The following is a 20,692-nucleotide window of genomic DNA, read 5'->3' on the forward strand; positions in this document are numbered from 1 at the left end:
TAGGACATTCCTTCATCGCTACCGGGTTCCAGGGTTGCCGATCTGGCCACACCCCTCTACATTTCTCGCCCCCCCATTGGTCATGTCTTCCCCTTAACAGCCTTTCTCTCTCTCTAGACCCGCCCCTTCCTTGCTGTTGCCCACTCTGGTCCATCCTGCCGGCTCCGCCCCACTGTTTTGATTGGGTTCCTCCATGGTCACGTCCCGCCTCCACATTTCATGCCCACTCATTGGTTGCAGCCTTTCTTTAAAAGTCTCTCTCTCTGGCCGGGAGCGGTGGCTCACGCCTGTAATCCCAGCACTTTGGGAAGCCGAGGCGGGTGGATCATGAGGTCAGGAGTTCAAGACCATCCTGGCCAAGATGGTGAAACCCCGTCTCTACTAAAACCACAAAAATTAGCTGGGCGCGGTGGCAGGCGCTTGTAATCCCGGCTACTCGGGAGGCTGAGGCAAGAGAATCGCTTGAATCCGGGTGGCGGAGGTTGTGGTGAGCCAAGATCGTGCCACTGCACTCCAGCCTGGGCGACAGAACAGAATGAGACTCCGCCTCAAAAACAAAAACAAAAACAAAAACAAAAAAAACAGGCCGGGCCGCGCGCGGTGGCTCAGGCCTGTAATCCCAGCACTTTGGGAGGCCGAGACTGGCGGATCACGAGGTCAGGAGGTCGAGACCATCCTGGCGCACACGGTGAAACCCCGTCTCTACTAAAAAATACAAAAACCTAGCCGGGCGTGGTGGCGGGCACTTGTAGTCCCAACTACTCGGGAGGCTGAGGCAGGAGAATGGCGTGAACCCGGGAAGCGGAGCTTGCAGTGAGCCGAGATCGCGCCACTGCACTCCAGCCTGGGCGACAGAGCGAGACTCCATCTCAAAAAAAAAAAACCTCAAAAACCTCAAAAAAGTCTCTCTTTCTCTCTCTCTCTAGACCCTCCCCTTCCTGGCCTTTGTCCACTCTTAACCAGCCTCGCTGGCCCCGCCCTCTCCCCGTCTCTGAAGCCTTCATTGGTCCGCTCTCTTGCCCCGCCTCCTCGGCCGCGCAGACTCACTGGAGCTCTTGGGCAGCCCATCGCCAACGCTGACGGTGAGGGTCCGACCGCCAACCTTGAGCACCGCCAAGTCGCCGGAGCCGCGGGAGAAGGTGACGCTGCGGGTGCCGCCACCGCCCCAGCCCTCCTTCTTCACCCGGAACTGTAGTCTGTGGGGAGAGAAGAAAGCTTGGGGGCGCGGGCCGGGGTCCCCCGCCCCATCCCACCCTCGCTGTTCCGGGGCAGGGGCGGGGCCGGGGCCGGGGCCGAGGCGCAGTTCGGCCGGGTAGGTGGAGCGGGAGAGGGTGCTCCGCGCCGAGACCACCCCGAAATGGTGCTGGGGTTGGCGGGGCCGTACGTGTCGCTGAAGGTGAGGGGCAGGGGCCTCCGAGTCGCCTCCTCGAAGCGCTTGCACAGAAGGCTGACGAACTCGGTCTTGAAGACGCTCTCCAGGAAGCTGTCGACGGCGTCCTCTTGGAGGATGAAGAAGTCGTCCTGTCGCGTGCTGGGGAGGGGCGGGTGAGAGGGTCAGGTGGGACACAGGTGAGAGTGACAGGTGAAGGTGGCTGAAGGTGAATTTAGGGAAGGGTCAGTTAAGGGCCAAGTCAGGGGTGACCAGGTAGGAGAAAAAGAGGGATGTGGCGAGGAGTGGGAGAGGTGGTTACAAAAGAGGGCCAGGTGAGGTCTAATAAGAGGGTAAGGTGCAGGACAGAAGCTTTTGGCACCTAAGAATCATGAGCGTAGGGGGCAGGTGAACATGACAGGTGGGGTCATGAAAGGGCTACAGGCATGGCACCAGGTAAGATTGTCAGGGTAAGAGACAGGGTCACTAGAATGAGGGCAGCCAGGGGACAGGTTCGAGCGACTATGTGGCAGGTAGGAACCTGGCTTCACCTGAGGGAGACTCCCCGCAGAGCCTGGATGTCCAGCTTCTTCTTCAAGACTTCACGCACTTGGCCTTTCTCGGGTCCCTTCTTCACCTTCTCTCGCCCAATCACATACACACACTTGGGCGTCAGGATCAAGTCCCGCTTGATGGGCTGCGGGGATGCAGGATTAGAGGCCGGTGTCTGCAGCCTGGCCAGCCTGGCCACAGAGGGCCCACCCCAGGCAGAGGAGTGGTGCTGGCAGGTCAGGTGAGGAGGGTGGGATCCCTCCAGGTGAAGGTGTATGAGTCGTCTGTTTGTTTTGTAGACAGGGTCTCACTCTGTAGCCTGGGCTGGAGTGCAGTAGTGCCATCATAACTCACTGCAACCTCCCCCTTCCGGGCTTGAGTGATCCACTAGCCTCAGCCTCCTGAGTAGCTGGGACCACAGGTGCACACCACCATGCCCAGCTAATTTTGGTATTTTTTGTAGAATCAGGGTTTTGCCCTGTTGCCCAGGCTGCTCTTGAACTCCTGAGCCCAAGCAAACTGTCTTCCTTAGCCTCCCAAAGGTTTGAGATTACAGGTGTGCGCCACCACACCTGGCCATGAGTTGTTATATAAGAAACAGAAGAAGGACCAGGCGCCGTGGCTCACACCTATAATCCCAGCACTTTGGGAGGCCAAGGTGGGCGGATTACGAGCTCAGGAGTTCGAAACCAGGCTGACCAACATGGTGAAACCCTGTTGCTACTAAAAATACAAAAATTAACTGGGCGTGGTGGCGGGCACCTGTAGTCCCAGCTACCCAGGAGGCTGAGGCAAGAGAATCGCTTGAACCCAGGAGGTGGAGATTGCAATGAGCTGCGATCCCGCCACTGCACTCCAGCCTGGGTGACAGAGCAAGACTCCATCTCAAAAACAAATAAAACAGATTGGGCGCGGTGACACACACCTGTAATCCCAGCACTTTGGGAGGCTGGGGCGGGCGGATCACGAGTTCAGGAGATCGTGACCGTCCTGGCTAACACCATGAAACCCCATCTCTACTAAAAACACAAAAAATTAGCTGGGTGTGGTGGCACGTGCCTGTAGTCCCAGCTACGTGGGAGGCTGAGGCAGGAGAATCGCTTGAGCCCGGGAGGCAGAAGTTGCAGTGACCCGAGGTTGTGCCACTGCACTCCAACCTGGGTGACAGAACAAGATTTTGACTCATACACACAAAAGGGCAAAACTGTGTCTCAAACAAACAAACAAACCAACCAAACAACAACAAAAACAGAAGGAGGTCAGGCGGGAATGTGTTGGTTGGTTGGTTGGCTAGAAAAGGGTGTTTGGGTCAGTGAACAGGTGCTGGGTAGGTAAGGCAGCTGCTGGACATGGGTGCCTGGGCCAGATGAGAGCACTTAGACCAGGCGAAAGTGCTTGGGCCATGTGACTGTAGCCAGCTCAGGTGAAGGTATTATGGTTCAGGTGAGGGTGTACAGGTCAGGTAAATAGGAGTATCTGGATCATGAGAGGAAGTGAGCAGGTGCGTATCTGAACTCTTATGAGTTTGTACAGGAAGGCAGGTGAATGTGCAAGCCGGTTGAGCTGGCCTGCGCTCAGAGTTCTCTGGGTCTAGTGGGGATACCTGTCTCGGTGAAAACATTTCAGGTGATGGTATACAGGTCATCTGAGAGGGCATACCTGCCACATAGACCTGTCCAAAGCAGGTGTGTGGATCAGGTGAAGATACCCAACACTGTATGTCATACCTGCCACATAGACCTGTCCAAAGCAGGTGTGTGGATCAGGTGAAGACACCCAACACTGTATGTATGGTATGTGAGGTTGTACAGATCATGCGAGGAGGCGTCTGCCACATAAAACTTGTCCAAGGTAGGTGAGGGTGTCCAGGCCATATGAGAATATCCATCCAGGTAAAGATGGTATATAGGTTATCTCAGTGTGTACCTGCCACACAGAGGCCTCTCTAAGGTGGGTAGGGTGAGTTACTGGGCTAGGTGACTCTCTGGGACATGAGATGTGGGTGAAGTGAGGGTGTACCTGGCCCACCCAGGTACAGGTGAGGGTAAACAGGCCAAGTCTGGGTGTACTTCTGGACAAGAGAGTCCAGGCTAGGTGATTAGAGTACACCTAGGTTTAGGGCTGTCGGGGGCAGAAGAGGATGTGTCTGTTGGTGGAGGTGCCCAGCTGTCTATGCCAAGCACAAGTGCACCGGTCAGGTGGTGTATCTCTGTAGACAGCACGTACCTATGGACTAGGCTCCCTGGGCCAGGCGAGAGTGTACCTGTGGACAGGTGTATCTGGGCCAGGTGAAGGTATATCTAATTTCCAGGTTGAAGGGAGAGTGTACCTAATGGATGGGCGTGTCTAGGATAGGCAAGGGTGGCCCCGTGGTTGGGGTTTCTGGACAAGGTGAATGATTGTGTGATTGTGGAGAGATGCATCTGGCCAGGGGTGTATCTGATAGGTGTGTCTGGGCTACAAGTGCATGTTTGGTGGACAGCTGTGTCTGCCGTACTTGAGTGTATACCTGTGGGCAGGTGTGTCTATGCCAGATGAGGGTATACTTGTGATGGAACAGATGGATCTAGTCTGGGGGATCTAAGCCTGTGGGCAGGTGCATCTGGGCCAGGTGAGGGTGCCAGGCTGTAGCCAGGGTTTTGCCGTGCCCACCCACTAGTGCCTCACCTTGAAGCGGCGGTCGTACTTGGTGACCGAGTCGGCGAAGTCCACCCGCTCCCTCTTGCCCAGGAACTGACGCAGCTCGGGCCGCTCCTCCAGCCCCAGGTAGTCCCCGACGAAGTTCCGGTTGATGCTGTTGTGCCTCCGCTCCTTCTTGTTCAGCAGGATGTTGGAAGCTGCGGGGACAGAGGGTGGAGGGCAGAGCTCCTGACGCAGCTCCTCCAGGTCCTTGCGCCCCCACCCTGCGCTGTGTACCCAAAGCCTCTCACCTTCCTCCCGCATTTCCTCATACTTCCGGACAGCCACGTGGCGCCGCCACGCCTTCTGGATGGTTCGGGCAAAGCCGTCGAACTTTCGCTCTCGCACCTCCTCCAGGAGGAAAAGCTGGGCGGGGGTCGGGGGGGCAAGGGTGAATCCTGGTGTCTCCCCAGGGCCTGCAGTTCCGGGTTTTCCCTGGGTTTGCCCTACTCACACGCTTTTGCTCACCCACCCCCACACACGTGCTAATTTTTTTTTAAGAGGGGGTATCTTTGTAGTGACCCTTACTGAAAAAGAAAAGAAGAAAAAGGGACCGGGTGCAGTGGCTCATCATGCCTGTAGTCCTAGCACTTCGGGAGGCCAAGGCGGGTGGATCACCTGAGGTCAGGAGTTGGAGAGGAGTCTGACCAACATGGTGAAACCCCATCTCTACTAAAAATGCAAAAAGAAATTAACTGGGCGTGGTGGTAGACGCCTGTAATCCCAGCTACTCGGAAGCCTGAGGCAGGAGAAACTTGAACCCGGGAGGCGGAGGTTGCAGTGAGCTGAAATCACGCCATTGCACCCCAGCCTCGGCACCAAGAGCGAAACTCCATCTCAGAAAAACGAAACAAAAAACAAAAGCAAAAACAAACTGGTGACTCACGCCTATAATCCCAGCACTTTGGGAGGCTGAGGTGAGAGGATCACCTGAGGTCAGGAGTTTGAGATCAGCCTGATAAACATGGAGAAACCCCATCTCTACTAAAAATACTAAATTAGCCGGGCATGGTGGCGCATGCCTGTAATCCCAGCTACTCAGGAGGCTGAGGCAGGAGAATCACTTGAACCCGGGAGGTGGAGTTGCAGTGAGCTGAGATCGTGCCATTGCACTCCAGCCTGGGCAACAAGAGCAAAACTTCATCTCAAAAAAAGAAAATAAAAGACAGGGTCTCGCTCTGTCGTCCAGACTGGAGTGTAGTGGGGCAGTCACAGCTCACTGCAGCTTCAACCTCTTGGGTTCAAGTGATCCTTCCACCTCTGCCTCCTGAGTAGCTGGGACTACAGCTGTGAGCCACCATGCCCAACTAATTTTGTAGTGATGTGGTCTTGCCACGTTGCCCAGGCTGGCAAAATTTTTTATCTTCCTCCAAATGACTGGACCTCCCCGTGGGTCTCTCCCCATGTGGGGTACACACTTCTGCATTACATGATAACAGTGAGTCACTAGCTTCAGATCACAGCTGTGCCATTTACTACCTGTGTGCTCTTGCCAGAAACAGTATAACGTCATGGTTTCTCACACTGTTACTATAGATAGTGTACACCATCTTTGAGGTACACCCCCGTGTCAGAGATGGTAAAAATAGGAACCAGTGTGCATCTTGGAAAACCAATAAAATACAGTAAATATGAAAATCTGGCCAGGCGCAGTGGCTCACGCCTGTAATCCCAGCACTTTGGGAGGCCGAGGTGGGCGGATCACCTGAGGTCAAGAGTTTGAGACCAGCCTGGCCAACATGGTGAAACCCCATCTCTACTAGTAATGTAAAAATGAGCCAGCTATGCTGGCACATGCCTGTAATCCCAGCTACTTGGGAGGCTGAGGCAGGAGAATCACTTGAACCTGGGAGGTGGTGGTTGCAGTGAGCGGAGATTGTGCCACTGCATTCCAGCCTGGGCAACAGAGCGAGACTCAGTCCCCCGCTCCTCCACCCCCCAGTAAAAGGAAAGAATGAAACCCCATCTGAAAAAAAAAAAAAAAAAAAAGGAAAATCTGATTTGTAGGACTGTGATGTGACTGGCAACTGTGTGGTTGGGCAGTGTACAACCTGCACAACCATCTGTAGCAGGCCCAGAAAGGAAGCTTTTGCAGAAAGCAGAGAAAAGGTTTTGTGTTGTAAGAGTCTAGGCCCAGAGGGGACTTAGAGAATGAGTTACATTACAGCAAGTGAAAGTGCAAACTCTGAGAGGAATGTCTACTCATTTGGAATAATAGCAGGTGAACAAGGTGAGGAACCCACTGGGTATTAAAATGCTGTAAATCTATAGTAATAAAAACAGTAGCATGCCTGTCAGAGAATAGAACGATTAACTGGAATAGGGCAGATGCTTGAGAAACATCCTAATTCAAAGAGAAACTGTGATCAAAGGGACAATATTGCCAATTAGTGAAGATGGGAAATAATGCAAATATAGGCCAGGTGTGAAGGCTCATGGGATTACAGGCATGAGCCAGCATGCCCAGCCTCAGATTCTTCTTTAAAGCCTTTAGAGAGTATGGCCATGCCAGCACCTTGATTTTGGACTTCTGACCTGCAGAACTGTGAGAGAATAAATTGCTGTTGTGTTAAGCCATGGAGTTTGTGGTACTTTGTTTCAGCCGTCCCAGCAAACTATTGTAATATACTTAGGATGCTGGGCCACAAAGGCCAACAGCCAGATAAAATGTTTGAGGATGGCCCAAATCATGTTCATAAGAAAATAAAAATAAAAATAGGGGCCGGACGCAGTGGCTCATGCCTATAATCTCAGCACTTTGGTAGGCTGAGGTGGGTGGATCACTTGAGGTCAGGAGACCAGCCTGGCCAACACGGTGAAAACCCATCTCTACTAAAAACACAAAAATTAGCCGGGTATGATGGCAGGCGCCTGTAATCCCAGCTACTTGGGAGGCTGAGGCAGGAGAATTGCTTGAACCAGGAAGGTTGCAGTGAGCCAAGATCGCACCATTCCACTTTAGCCTGGGTGGCAGAGTGAGACTGTCTTTAAAAAAAAAAAAAAAAAAAAGATCCCAACATAAAATACGTTTTTGGTTGAGAAAGGCTCCAACTCCATGAAGCTAATTTAATTTCTTGATTACTTTTTAAATGTAGCACAGTTAAACTGTTGGCTATTTTTCTTCTATTTTCCCTTTCTTTTCTTTCTTTTTTTTCTCGGAGTCTCACTTTGTCCCCCAGGCTGGAGTGCAGTGGCGCGATCTTAGCTCACTGCAACCTCTGCCTCCCAGGTTTGAGCAATTCTCCTGCCTTAGCCTCCCAGGTAGCTGGGATTACAGGCACGTTACCATGCCCGGCTTATGTTGTATTTTTAGTAGAGACGGTGTTTCCCCATGTTGAGCAGGCTGGTCTCGAACTCCTAACCTCAGGTGATCCACCACCTTGGCCTCCCAAAGTGCTGGGATTACAGTTGTGAGCCACTGCACCTGGCCTTTTCTTCTATTTTCATTTTACTAAATTTTTTACTTTTTTTGATATAGGAGTCTCACTCTGTTGCCCAGACTAGAGTGTAGTGGTGCGATCTCAGCTCACTGCAACCTCTGCTTCCTGGGTTCAAGTGATTCTCCTGCCTCAGGCTCCTGAGTTGCTGGGATTACAGGTGCGTACCACCACACTCGGCTAATTTTTTGTATTTGTAGTAGAGACAGGGTTTCGCCATGTTGATCAGGCTGGTCTTGAACTCCTGACCTTGTGATCCACCTGCCTCGGCTTCCCAAAGTGTTGAGATTACAGGTGTGAGCCACCGCGCCTGGCTTATTTTACTAAAATTAAACTACTGTTGACCAGGCTAGAGTGCAGTGGCACGATCTTGGCTCGCTGCAACTTCTGCTTCCTGGGTTAAAGTGATTCTTCTGCTCAGATTCTTCTGCACAGCTACTCAGCTGGGATTACAGGTGTGCACCACCACACCTGGCTAATTTTTGTAATTTTAATAGAGAAGGGGTTTCACCATGTTGGCCAGGCTGGTCTCGAACTCCTGACCTCAAATGATCCACCCGCCTCAGCCTCCCAAATAGCTGGGATTACAGGTGTGAGCCACTGCGCCTGGCCGGTAAAATTATTTTCATCAGGATCATTTTCTTTCTTTTATAAATATTCAGTCTGTCTTTGTTGCTGATGTTCTTATAAGATTTTACCACTAAACATCTGCCGTTGTGAATTTCCTTATTTCTACCCTGTCCGTCTTCCCCAAATCTAAATCTATAGACTGAAATTTTTGTCTAAATTAAATTTTACTTTATATAGTCTTTGCTGGTCATAGTTATTTTTCTTTTTTCCTTTTTCTTTTTGTCTTTTGTAGAGCCAGGGTCTCACTGTGTTTCCCAGGCTGATCTCGAACTCCTGACTTCAAACCATCCTCCTGCCTCAGCCTCCCAAAGCACTGATATTATAGGCATGAACTACCTCACCTGACCTGGTGCTAGTTTTTTTTTGTTGCCTTTTTTCTGTTCTATGTCAAATTTTTTGGTCTGTTTCTTCCAGAGTGTCTCTCTTGGTCTCTTTCTCTCAATCTCTCAATCGCAGTCTTTCTTTTTTTTTTTTTTTGAGACGGAGTCTCGCTCTTTCGCCCAGGCTGGAGTGCAGTGGCGCAATCTCGGCTCACTGCAAGCTCCACCTCCTGGGTTCACGCCATTCTCCTGCCTCAGCCTCCTGAGTAGCTGGGACCACAGGTGCCTACCACCACGCCCAGCTAAATATTTTTTTGTCTTTTTAGTAGAGACGGAGTTTCACCGTGTTAGCCAGGATGGTCTCGATTTCCTGACCTCGTGATCTGCCTGCCTTGGCCTCCCAAAGTGCCGGCATTACAGGCGTGAGCCACCGTGCCTGGTGATCGCAGTCTTTCTTAATCTCTCGCTCGGTCTCTTACTTTCAGTCTATTAATCTCCCATTGCTTTCTCAATTTCTCTCTCAATCTTTCTCTCAATTTCTCTGTCAATCTCTCTCTCTCAACCTGTTTCTCAATCTCTCAATCTTTCTCTCAATCTCTGTCTCCCTCCATCTCTCTCTCCCTGTCTCTCTCAGTCCCTCTCTATACCTTTCTCTCTGTTCCGCTCTCCCTCCTTCTCTGCCTGTCCCTCAAACACTCACCGACTCTGGGTTCTTGACAAAGACCTTAGTGCTCCCCATCTGGTACTGGTCGGGCTCCATGTTGACCGCCCGAAGCAGATGCTGGACACCCTGGCGTTCGTCCCCACGCCACCGCGGCCACGTCTCAGGGGTCAGAATGGCATACCTGGGGGCGGAGGGCTGGGGTGTGGAAGTGCTCGTAACAGGCCCGGCCGGGCGTTCTGATGGGGGTGATGGTGAGGGCGAGAGTCGGGGGGCTCCTCACCTCTGCAGGAACTTGGCGAACTGGCGGCGGTAGGCGAAGCCGGCTCTGCGCACCCTGATGTTCTCTTTCAGGCCCAGGTATTCCACCTGGTGCTTGACCCTGGTGGGGAGGGTAGGCTGAGTCCCCTCGGGGTGGGGAGTCACCAGTCCTGGGAGTGGGTGGGAGGTGCTGGAGTTGGGGGGTCTGGGGGAATCTGGATTCATGCTGAGGGAAGTTTGGGGGGTGAGTTCTCTGGTCTGGGGGTGCTTCAGGGCTCAGCCTGGGGACTGGGGGGAGGGATCTTGTCCTGACAGTCCCTTCTGGGGTCAGTTCCACAGGTGGGGGATGGCGGGAGGGGTTGTGCTAGTCCCTGGGTCATCCTACAGGAGGTCAGGGAGGTGTGTAGGTCAGTTCTAGGGGTAACCACAGGGCCTGGAGGGGATGAATCTTGGATTGGTTGGGGGGTGTCACCTGTTCTCCTCCCAGTCTCGGGGCCTCTTGGTCTCGTTGGGTTTGATGCAGCGGATGTAGTGGGGTGTGCACCTCATCAGCGTGGCCACCAGGTCATTGGCTTGTTTCTGAGGCAGAAGCGAAGGCAGGGGTGGGTGGAGAGCACAGAGATGGGACCCTCTGACCCCTCTCTTTTCTCCACCCTGGATATAGTCCCAAGAGATAGAGACTGGAGGTGGGTGAGGGCTGGTAATAGAGAAGCCACAGGGGCCAGATGTCCCTGGTCTGTGTGCACCTCCACTAGTGCGCACCGCATTAGTGGGACTGATGTGGGGTGTCTGCCTGACCCTCGAATCCAAGACGAGGAGCTCTCATATATACCGCACTCACCACTTAGCTTGGCATATAGTAAGTGCTCAGTAAATGTTTGTTGACTGAGTAACAGAGCCCTTAAGAGCATTTCTTTTTGTCCTTTGGGGAGATAGGTACATTGGGTGTTTTTTTTTTTTTGAGTTGGAGTTTTCCTCTGTCACCCATGCTGCAGTGCAATTGAGCCATCTTAGCTCACTGCAACCTCCACCACCCGGATCCAAGAGATTCTTCTGCCTCAGCCTCCCAAGGAGCTGGAATTACAGACATGTGCCACCACACCTGGGTAATTTTTAGTAGAGATGGGGTTTTGCCATGTTGGCCAGGCCAGTCTCATGTGCTTAAATGATCCACTTAAGCCTCAGCCTCCTGTGCTTAAGTGATCCACTGCCTCAGCCTCCAGAGTAGCTGGGATTACAGGTCTGAGCCACTGTGCCTGGCTGAGACAGGTACTTTGGAGTTAGGGAACTGTGTGTATACCTGAGAGGTTTGCCTTGAGTTTTGCATTTTGTTTTATTTTTATTTTTATTTGGAGACAAAGTCTCGCTCTGTTGCCCAGGCTGGAGTGCAGTAGCGTGATCTCGGCTTACTGCAACCTCCGTCTCCCAGGTTCAGGTGATTCTCCCACCTCTCTATTTTTAGTAGAGATGGGGTTTCACCATGTTGCCCAGGCTGGTCTTGAACTCCTGACTTCAAGTGATCTGTCTGACTCGGCCTCTGAAAGTGCTGGGATTACAGGCGTGAGCCACCACTCACAGTCTGATTTTTTTTTTTTTTTTTTTTTAAGAGACAGAGTCTCAGCTGGGCGCTGTAGCTCACGCTTGTAATCCCAGCACTTTGGGAGGCCAAGGTAGGCGAATCACGAGGTCAGGAGATCGAGACCATCCTGGCTAATATGGTGAAACCCTGTCTCTACTAAAAATACAAAAAAATTAGCCGGGCGTGGTGGTGGGTGCTTGTAGTCCAAGCTACTTGGGAGGCTGAGGCAGGAGAATGGCGTGAACCCGGGAGGCGGAGCTTGCAGTGAGCCAAGATTGCACCACTGTGCTGCAGCCTGGGCAACAGAGCGAGACTCCATCTCAAAAAAAAAAAAAAACAAAAAAAAGAGACAGGGTCTCACTCTGTTCCCAGGCTGGAGTGCAGGGGTGCAATCATGGCTCACTGCAGCCTTGACCTCCTGGGCTCAAGTGATCCTCCTGCCTCAGCCTCCCGAGTAGCTGGGACCACAGGTGTGCCCTACCATGCTTGGCTAATTTTTAATTTATTTTTTGTAGAGACGGGGTCTTGTTTTGTTGCCCAGACTAGACTTGTTACATTCATAGTGACAGAATGGTGGGTGCCAGGGACTTGGAGAACAGGTAGGGAGTGTTTCATGGGGACACAGTTTCAGTTTGGGAAGATGAGAAAGTTCTGGAGATGGGTAGTGGTGATGGTTGCACGACCATGTGCATGCACTTAATACCACTAACTGTGACCTTAAAACTGGTTAAAATATTAGATAGGCTGGACACAGTGGCTCACACCTGTAATCCCAGCACTTTGGGAGGCCAGGGCGGACAGATCACTTGAGGTCAGGAGACCAGCCTGGCCCACATGGTGAAACCCTGTCTGTACTGAAAATACAAAATTAGGCTGGGCACAGTGGCTCACGCCTGTAATCCCAGTATTTGAGAGGCCGAGGCAGGTGGATCATCTGAGGTCGGGAGTTCAAGAACAGCCTGGCCAACATGGTGAAACCCCGTCTCTACTAAAAATACAAAAGTAGCCGGGTATGGTGGTGCATGCCTGTAATCCCAGCTACTCGGGAGGCTGAGGCAGGAGAATCACTTGAACCCGGGAGGCAGAGGTTGTGGTAAGCTGAGATCATGCCATTGCACTCCAGCCTAGGCAACAAGAGTGAAACTCCATCTCAAAAAAGACAAAACAAAACACCAAAAAATCAAATTAGCTGGGTGTGATGGCTCATGCCTATAATCCCAGCTACTTGGGAGGCTGAGGCAGAAGAATCGCTTGAACCCAGGAGGCGGAGGTTGCAGGGGGCCCAGATCGTGCCACTGCACTTCAGCCTGGGCAACAGAGCAAGACTCTGTCTCAAAAAAATAAAAAATAAAAAAAATATTGGATATTATTAAGATAGTAAATTTTATGTCATGTATATTTTACCACAAATTAAAAAAATGGTAAATGACTAAAGACCAAACAAAAATGTATTAGGATAATGGTCCACTTCTGCATTGAAGGAGTTGATGGAGACCTCCAAGAAACTGGTTCAAGCCCCCTAAACCCAGACCTGGAGGAAGACCCTGCTGAATAGATGACGTCACAGACAGAGGCAGAAGCCCCAGGATTGGTGGAGAGACAGACATTGGAATGAGAGAAACCGGGTCTGGACCCCAGGCAGGGTGGAACTCAGTCCTCCCCCGGCCCGCTCCCCGTTGTACACCCCAGGCCCACCTTGATCTTGGAGCCAGCAGTGCTGGGGCGCCCCTTCTTGTCTCCATCCAGCTTCTCGGGGAAGAGCATCCGTAGGAAGGCCCTGGGTAGGAGAGGGGAGAGGAGGAGTTGGAGGTATGGCTGGACCTTGGGGTGCCCTCCTCCAGAGGTGGGGCAGCCTCAATGCCACAATGCAAAATATGGTTCTCTCAATGTAGAGGGGAGTTGTAATGGGTGAGATGCAGAAGGTTGGTTTTTTCTGGTTTTTTTTGAGATGGAGTCTCTCTCTGTCTCCCAGGCTGGAGTGCAGTGGCGCGATCTCGGCTCACTTCAAGCTCTGCCTCCCGGGTTGACACCATTCTCCTGCCTCAGCCTCCTGAGTAGCTGGGACTACAGGCGCCCGCCACCTCGCCTGGCTAATTTTTTGTATTTTTAGTAGAGATGGGGTTTCACCGTGTTCGCCAGGATGGTCTTGATCTCCTGACCTCGTGACCCACCCGCCTCGGCCTCCCAAAGTGCTGGGATTATAAGTGTGAGCCACTACGCCTGGCAGTTTTTTAATTTGTTTTTTGAGACAGGGCTTCGCCTTGTCCTCCAGGTTGGGGGGCATTGGTATCGTCATAGTCACTGCAGCCTGGAACTCCTGGGCTCAAGCCAATGTGTGAATGTATTGAATGCCACTGAATTGTACATTTTATTTTATTTTATATTTTATTTTATTTTATTTTTTTTTTTTTCAGACGGAGTCTCGCTCTGTCGCCCAGGCTGGAGTGCAGTGGCCGGATCTCAGCTCACTGCAAACTCCGCCTCCCGGGTTCACGCCATTCTCCTGCCTCAGCCTCCCGAGTAGCTGGGACTACAGGCGCCCGCCACCTCGCCCGGCTAGTTTTTTGTATTTTTTTAGTAGAGACGGGGTTTCACCGTGTCAGCCAGGATGGTCTCGATCTCCTGACCTCGTGATCCGCCCGTCTCGGCCTCCCAAAGTGCTGGGATTACAGGCTTGAGCCACCGCGCCCGGCCTTTATATTTTATTTTATTTTATTTATTTATTTCCTTTATTTTTCTTTTCCACAAAAAGGGAACAACATGGCTAAATTGTACATTTTAAAATGGTTAATAAGTCTGGGTGTGGTGGCTCACGCCTGTAATCCCAGCACTTTGGGAGGCTGAGGCAGGTGGATCACCTGAAGTCAGGAGTTCGAGACCAGCCTAACCAACATGGTGAAACCCCATCTCTACTAAAAATACAAAAATTAGCCAGGCGTGATGGTGGGACGCCTATAATCCCAGCTACTCGGGAGGCTGAGGCAGGAGAATCGCTTGAACCCAGGAGGCGGAGGTTGCAGTGAGCCGAGATAGTGCTACTGTACTCCAGCCTGGGCGATAGGGCAAGAGACACTGTCTCAAAAAAAAAAAAAAAAAAAAGGACTGTGGTGATGGTTGCACAATTCTGGGAATTTGCTAAACGTCATTGATTTAGACATTGCTTAATGTGGGTGGATTTAATGGTAAGTCCGCTCCCGGGAAATGTGGGTGCATTCTGGTTTAAAGGTCAGGTTAGATCCAAATAGTTCTAAATCTGTTTGTTCAGATTCTGATAGTTCAGAATCAGATGCAGATTCTGATTCTCCAGGTCTGGGGTGGAGTTTGAGATTCTGCCTTTTTTTCTCCCTCAGAGATAAGGTCTGTTGCCAAGGCTGGAGTGCAGTGGCACAGTCACGGCTCACTGCAGCCTCCACCTCCTAGGCTCAAGTGATCCTTCCATCTCAGCCTCCTGAGTAGCTGGGACTATAGGCATGTGCCACCACACCCAGCTAATTAATTTGTTATTATTATTTTTTTTTACTGGCAGAGTACACAAGTAAAAAAACGATTTTTTTTCTTTTTTAGAGACAGGGGTCTTGCTACGTTGCCCAGGCTGGTCTTGAACTTGGGACCTCAAGTGATCCTTCTGCCTAAGGAAGTTCCACATTGGAAACAAGGCCCAAGGATGCCCAGGTTGCTGGTCTGGGAACCACATGTCAAAACTTTAAGGATCCCTGTCATATTACTTTACGCCTGATACTACATTCTTCGTGGGTTTTTTTGTTTTTGTTTTTGTTTTTTGAGATGGAGTCTCGCTGTTGCTCAGGCTGCAGGCTGGAGTGCAGTGGCGCAATCTTGGCTCACTGCAAGCTCCGCCTCCCGGGTTCACGCCATTCTCCTGCCTCAGCCTCCCGAGGAGCTGGGACTACAGGCTCCCGCCACCTCGCCTGGCTAATTTTTTGTATTTTTAGTAGAGACAGGATTTCACCGTGTTAACCAGGATGGTCTCAATCTCCTGACCTTGTGATCCGCCCACCTCGGCCTCCCAAAGTGCTGGGATTACAGGCGTGAGCCACTGCGCCCGGCCTTTTTTTCGTTTTGAGACAGAATCTCCCTCTGTTGCCCAGACTGGAATGCAGTGGCGCGATCTTGGCTCACTGCAACCTCCGCCTCCTGGGTTCAAGCGATTTTCATGCCTCTGCCTTCTGAGTAGCTGGAATTACAGGTGCGCACCACCACACCTAGGTAATTTTTATAATTTTAGTAGAGACAAGGTTTCGCCATGTTGCCCAGGCTGGTCTCAAACTCTTGGCCTGACGTGATTTGACCACCTCGGCCTCCCAGAGGGCTGGGATTATAGGCGTGAGCCACCGCGCCCGGCCTCTGGAATTACTTTTTACATCAGAACTAGTCCATAGAAACAGCATCCTGGCCGCACAGCCACTCCCATTGAGTTTGTGGCGAGATGGCAGCTCTTGGGAAGATGGGGTGGTGCCTGGTCCTCCCTCCATCCCCTTGGGGGGTTGTAGCCGGAGGTCCCCATGCCTGTGACCACTCACTGCTCACTGGTCTGCATCAGCTCTATGAGGTCAGAGAAGAGAACGTCTCGGTTCCTCTCGCAGAAGCCGCTGACGTCGTAGGAGACCTGGAGGGGACAGGACAGCGCTGAGGACAGTGAGGGACTGAGAGACCTGGCTGGGAGGGTGGGCGCAGAGTGCTTACAGCCCAGGTGGTCAGGGGTTTCCTGGGGCCTGCTGTGGGGTGAGGGGATCGAGGAGTGTCTACAGCGCTGGTTGGGGGGTATCTACAGTTCAGAATAGGGGATGGGGGTGGGCTCCCTGGAGGGCTGATACTCAAGTTGAGGTTAGAGGATCATAGCTGTATCCCAGGTCAGAGGTAAGGGGAGGTGGGGGTTACAACCTAGATGAGCCGGGAGAGAGCTGCAGTTTGCATCAGAGGCTGGGTGGCGGTGAAAGTTATAGCTCAGATTGGTGGGTGGGGGGTCCCTGGGAGTCAGAGGTTAGATTAGGTATCTGTGACCTGCTCAGTCAGGGGCCAGTGTGGGGGGCCTGTGTCAGGATGATAACAGCCCTACCTCAGGGATCCCTGCGAGGGGACTTCAGCCAGGATTGGGGGCTGGAGCTGCTACCAAAGGTTGGTTGGGGCTCTCTGTGGTTCCCAGCAGGGCTTTTGTAACCAGGCTGGCGTGCTGTGGCACAGTCTTGGTTCACTGCAACCTCAGCCTCCTGGGTTCAAGTGATTCCCCTGCCTCAGCCTCCCAAGTGGCTGGGATTACAGGCGCCCACCACCACGCCTAGCTGATTTTTGTATTTTTAGTAGAGATGGGGTTTCACCATATTGGCCAGGCTGGTCTTGAACTCCTGACCTCAGGTGATTCACCCGTCTTGGCCTCGCAAAGTGCTGGGATTACAGGTGTGAGCTGCCACTCCCAGCCTCTCCAGCCCATTTGAGGGGCGATCCTAGGAACTTCTGCTCTCATGTTGTGAGATCCTCAGATCACTGCCCGAGAGTCTACAGTCCTGTCCGCTGGGGAGCGGGGCTGCAGGCATGGCTGGAGGCCAGTGGATTTCTGTAGCCTGGGATAGGGGTCTGTAGAAGGGCGTCAGCACATTTTGAAGGCTGGTGGCTCACAGAAGGGACCTGGGGGCTTTGGGGATTTCCTCTCCAAATTGGGATCAGAAAGTGGGGGGGCTGTGTCCTAGTCAGGGGGTTATGACTTACATTGGGGCTTATCTGGGAGCACAGGCGGTCTGGTACTCAAGCTGGTGTTAATCGGGGGGATTTCTGTTCCCTCTGTTAGGGAGTTGATGTGTAAGGGAAGCTGTGGCCTGGATCAGAGGCCAGTGGGTTTCTGCAGCCCTGGCCCAGGGAACACGGTGGTAGTGGTGGTGGTGCTGGTGGGGTCCAGGCAAGTTTGGGGCTTAGAGAGTTCCTGGGGGGTCAGCTGGAAGGGTCTGTAGTTCTGGTTAGTAGGGGGTGGATTGAGGCAGGGGGACGGTGGAATTCTACAGCTCCAGATGAGGGTCCTAGCAGGCTCGCTCCAGCCTGCATGCTGGAGGGTGGGGGCTACAGCCTGGAGCCCTGGGGGTTTGCGAGGTGGCACAGGGTGGGGTAGGGGCAGGGGGCGCACCTTGCCAGCGTAGTGGTGGATGACGAAGCCGGCGCTCCAGCTGTTGAAATGCTCGTGGGTGCCCACGGCCGCCTGCAACTTCTGCAGCAGTGTCTGGTCTGCTCCCCCGCCCGTGGCGTGCATGGTGGCACACACGTCGTCCAAGACGCTCATGATGCCTGGGGGGCTCTGCGGGGCGAGCGGGAGCCAGCAGCGGTTCAGTTTGGTCTGCCTTGCCTCCCCATGGCTCATCAGTGTGGAGATTGGGGGAGGGAGGGGGGTGGAGGAGTAGAGGGAGCTAGAGCTTTGGGGGCGGGGAGGGCACCAGGGGCTTCCAAATACAAGCACAAAAGGCATTGCAGGGGTCGGGGATGGAAGGGATAGAGGGGCAGGGGTGTGTGGGGCTGCTGTGGAAGCTCGCTGGGGTGCAGAAGTGGCTGGGGGCCCCTCAAGAGATTCAGGTCTCAGACTAGAATCCCTTGGTAGGGGGACCTGCCTTATTTATTTGTTTGTTTGTTTATTTATTTACTTATTTATTTATTTAGAGACGGAGTCTTGTTCTGTTGCCCAGGCTGGAGTGCAGTGGTATGATCTCAGCTCACTGCAGCCTCCATCTCCCAGGTTCGTGATTCTCCTGCTTCAGCCTCCGGAGTAGCTGGGATTACAGGCGTGCTGACACCATGCCAGGCTAACTTTTGTATTTTTTAGTAGAGATGGCGTTTCACCATTTTGGCCAGGCTGGTTTCGATCTCCTGGCCTCAGGTGATCCACCTGCCTTGGCCTCCCAGAGTGCTGGGATTACAGGCATGAGCCACCATGCCCAGCTTACACACTTATTAAATTTAATTTTTTTGAGACAGGGTCTTGTTCTGTTCCTCAGACTGGAGTGTGGTGGCACAATCATAACTCACTGCACCCTCGACTTCCTGGGCTCAAGTGATCCACCTCAGCCTCCTGGGTAGCTGGGATTACAGGCGCCCACCACCATGCCTGGATAATTTTTTGTATTTTTAGTAGAGACGGGTTTTCGCCATGTTGGTCAGGGGTCTCCAACTCCCGACCTTAGGTGATCCGCCCGCCTCGGCCTCCCAAAGTGCTGGGATTACAGGTGTGAGCCACCGTGCCCGGCATGGAATCTGCAAATTTGACTCTGACTCTGAGCTGGGGTTTCCGGGGGAGTGTTTATTGAATGATTAAGCGACAGGTGGACAAGTAGGCGGAATGAATGGATGAGGGGCGGAAGGGACATTTTGGTTGTGTTCTGTCTGCTGGAAGGCCTGAGTGTAGCGTGGAGAAGGGCCTGAGGATGCCATAACGTCCTTGTCCCTCCCCCCATCTTCCAGACTCAGCTTAGGGGCCCAGTGAGACGCCCCCGCGAACGTTGACCCAGCCCTCACCAGCTTGTTTTCGATGAGGTCACAGACGACCTTGTTGTTGAAGTATTGGATTGGAGTCCAGCGGATGCCTTCCTGTACGTACTCCTCCTGGGGGTGGAAAAGGGGGTGGGTGGGGGGGGGCAGTGAAAAACGTGTGGCCACCCTTACCCCCATGTCCTCTCCTCTTCTCCATCTTATCACTTAGGACTGTCTCTGGTAACAAAGCCCATCACTCCTGTGTGAGCAAGGCTGGAAGTGCCAGGGAATTGTACTTGGTTCTGGGAGTCCTTGACCAATAATCAATAGGAGCGGGTGGATAAATACCCCAGCTCCCTCGCTTCTCTCTGTGCTCCATGAAGCCTCCTCGAGTCCCAGTGCAGTTGCACACTGGTTGTCCGCAGCATAACTTGCTCATTAACGCCCTATTTGGACTCTTTTTTTTTTTGAGATGGAGTTTCACTCTTGTTGCCCAGGCTGGAGTGCAATGGCACGATCTTGGCTCATTGCAACCTCTGCCTCCCGAATTAAAGCGATTCTCCTGCCTCAGCCTCCCGAGAAGCTGGGATTACAGCCATGTGCCGCCACGCCTGGCTAATTTTGTATTTTTAGTAGAGATGGGGTTTTCCCATGTTGGTCAGGCTGGTCTCCCACCTTGGCCTCCCAAAGTGCCGGGATTACAGGCATACAGGCATGAGCCACTGCATGCAGCATGCTTTTTTTTTTTTTTTTGAGACTGGGTTTTGCTGTTACCCAGGCTAGAGCTCAGTGATGCGATCCTAGCTCACTGCAACTTTGATCTCCAGGGCTCAAGTGATCGTCTCATCTTAGCCTTCTGAGTAGCTGGGATCTCGGGAGCACACCACCACACCTGGCTAATTTTTATGTTTTTTGTAGAGATGGGGTCTCACTATGTTGTCCAGGCTGGCTTTGAACCCCCAGGCTCAAGCGATCCTCTTACCTCAGCTTCCTAGATAGCTGGGACTATAGGTGTGAGTGATTGTGTCTGGCTTTGTCTGTCTCTCTTTTTTTTCTTTTCTTTTCTTTTTTTTATTTTTATTTTTAATTAATTAATTAATTAATTTATTTATTTTGAGACAGGGTCTCATTCTGTTGCCTAGGCTGGAGTGCAGTGGCGCAGTCTCAGCTCACTGCAACCTCTGCCTCCTGGGTTCAAGTGATTCTCCTGCCTCAGCCTCCTGAGTAGCTGGGATTACAGGCCCCCGCCACCACACCCGGCTAAGTCTTATATTTTTAGCAGAGATGGGGTTTCACCATGTTGGCCAGGGTGGTCTCAAACTCCTGACCTCAGGTGATCCACCCGCCCCAGCCTCCCAAAGTGCTGAGATTACAGGCGTGAGCCACTGCGCCCGGCCTCTCTCTCTCTTTTAAAAAAATCCCTGTCTCAGAGCTGGGCATGTTAACTCATGCCTGTAGTCCCAGCACTTTGGCAGGCCAAGGCAGGAGGATTGCTTGAGGCCAGGAGATCAAGACCAATCCGGGCAACAAAGTGAAACATTGACTCTACAAAGAAGTTTTAAAATATTAGCCAGGCATGATGGTGTGTGCCTGTGGTCCCAGCTACTTGAGAGGCTGAAATGGGAGGATCATTTGAGCCCAGGAGGTGTAGACTGCAGTGACCTGTGATCACACCACTGCACTCCAGCCTGGACAACAGAGCGAGATCCTGTCTCAAAAAAAAAAAAAAAAAAAAAAAAAAAA

At 52.4% G+C, this 20,692-nt stretch overlaps 1 protein-coding gene across 1 annotated transcript in view; it reads right to left on the minus strand.

Moving 5' to 3' along the window:
• MYO1F (myosin IF) overlaps nt 1–20,692 on the minus strand; it is a 54,898-nt gene that overhangs the window by 4,650 nt on the left and 29,556 nt on the right. The window contains 12 exon segments of the mRNA XM_025367094.1: nt 1,048–1,196; nt 1,385–1,531; nt 1,921–2,066; nt 4,589–4,758; nt 4,852–4,966; nt 9,688–9,832; nt 9,932–10,030; nt 10,382–10,488; nt 13,184–13,265; nt 16,027–16,112; nt 17,619–17,786; nt 18,995–19,081. Of these exon segments, the coding sequence (XP_025222879.1) occupies nt 1,048–1,196; nt 1,385–1,531; nt 1,921–2,066; nt 4,589–4,758; nt 4,852–4,966; nt 9,688–9,832; nt 9,932–10,030; nt 10,382–10,488; nt 13,184–13,265; nt 16,027–16,112; nt 17,619–17,786; nt 18,995–19,081 (1,501 nt within the window).

This window comes from Theropithecus gelada, chromosome 19 (genome assembly GCF_003255815.1).
Source record: "Theropithecus gelada isolate Dixy chromosome 19, Tgel_1.0, whole genome shotgun sequence".
NCBI classification, from domain to species: Eukaryota; Metazoa; Chordata; class Mammalia; order Primates; family Cercopithecidae; genus Theropithecus; species Theropithecus gelada.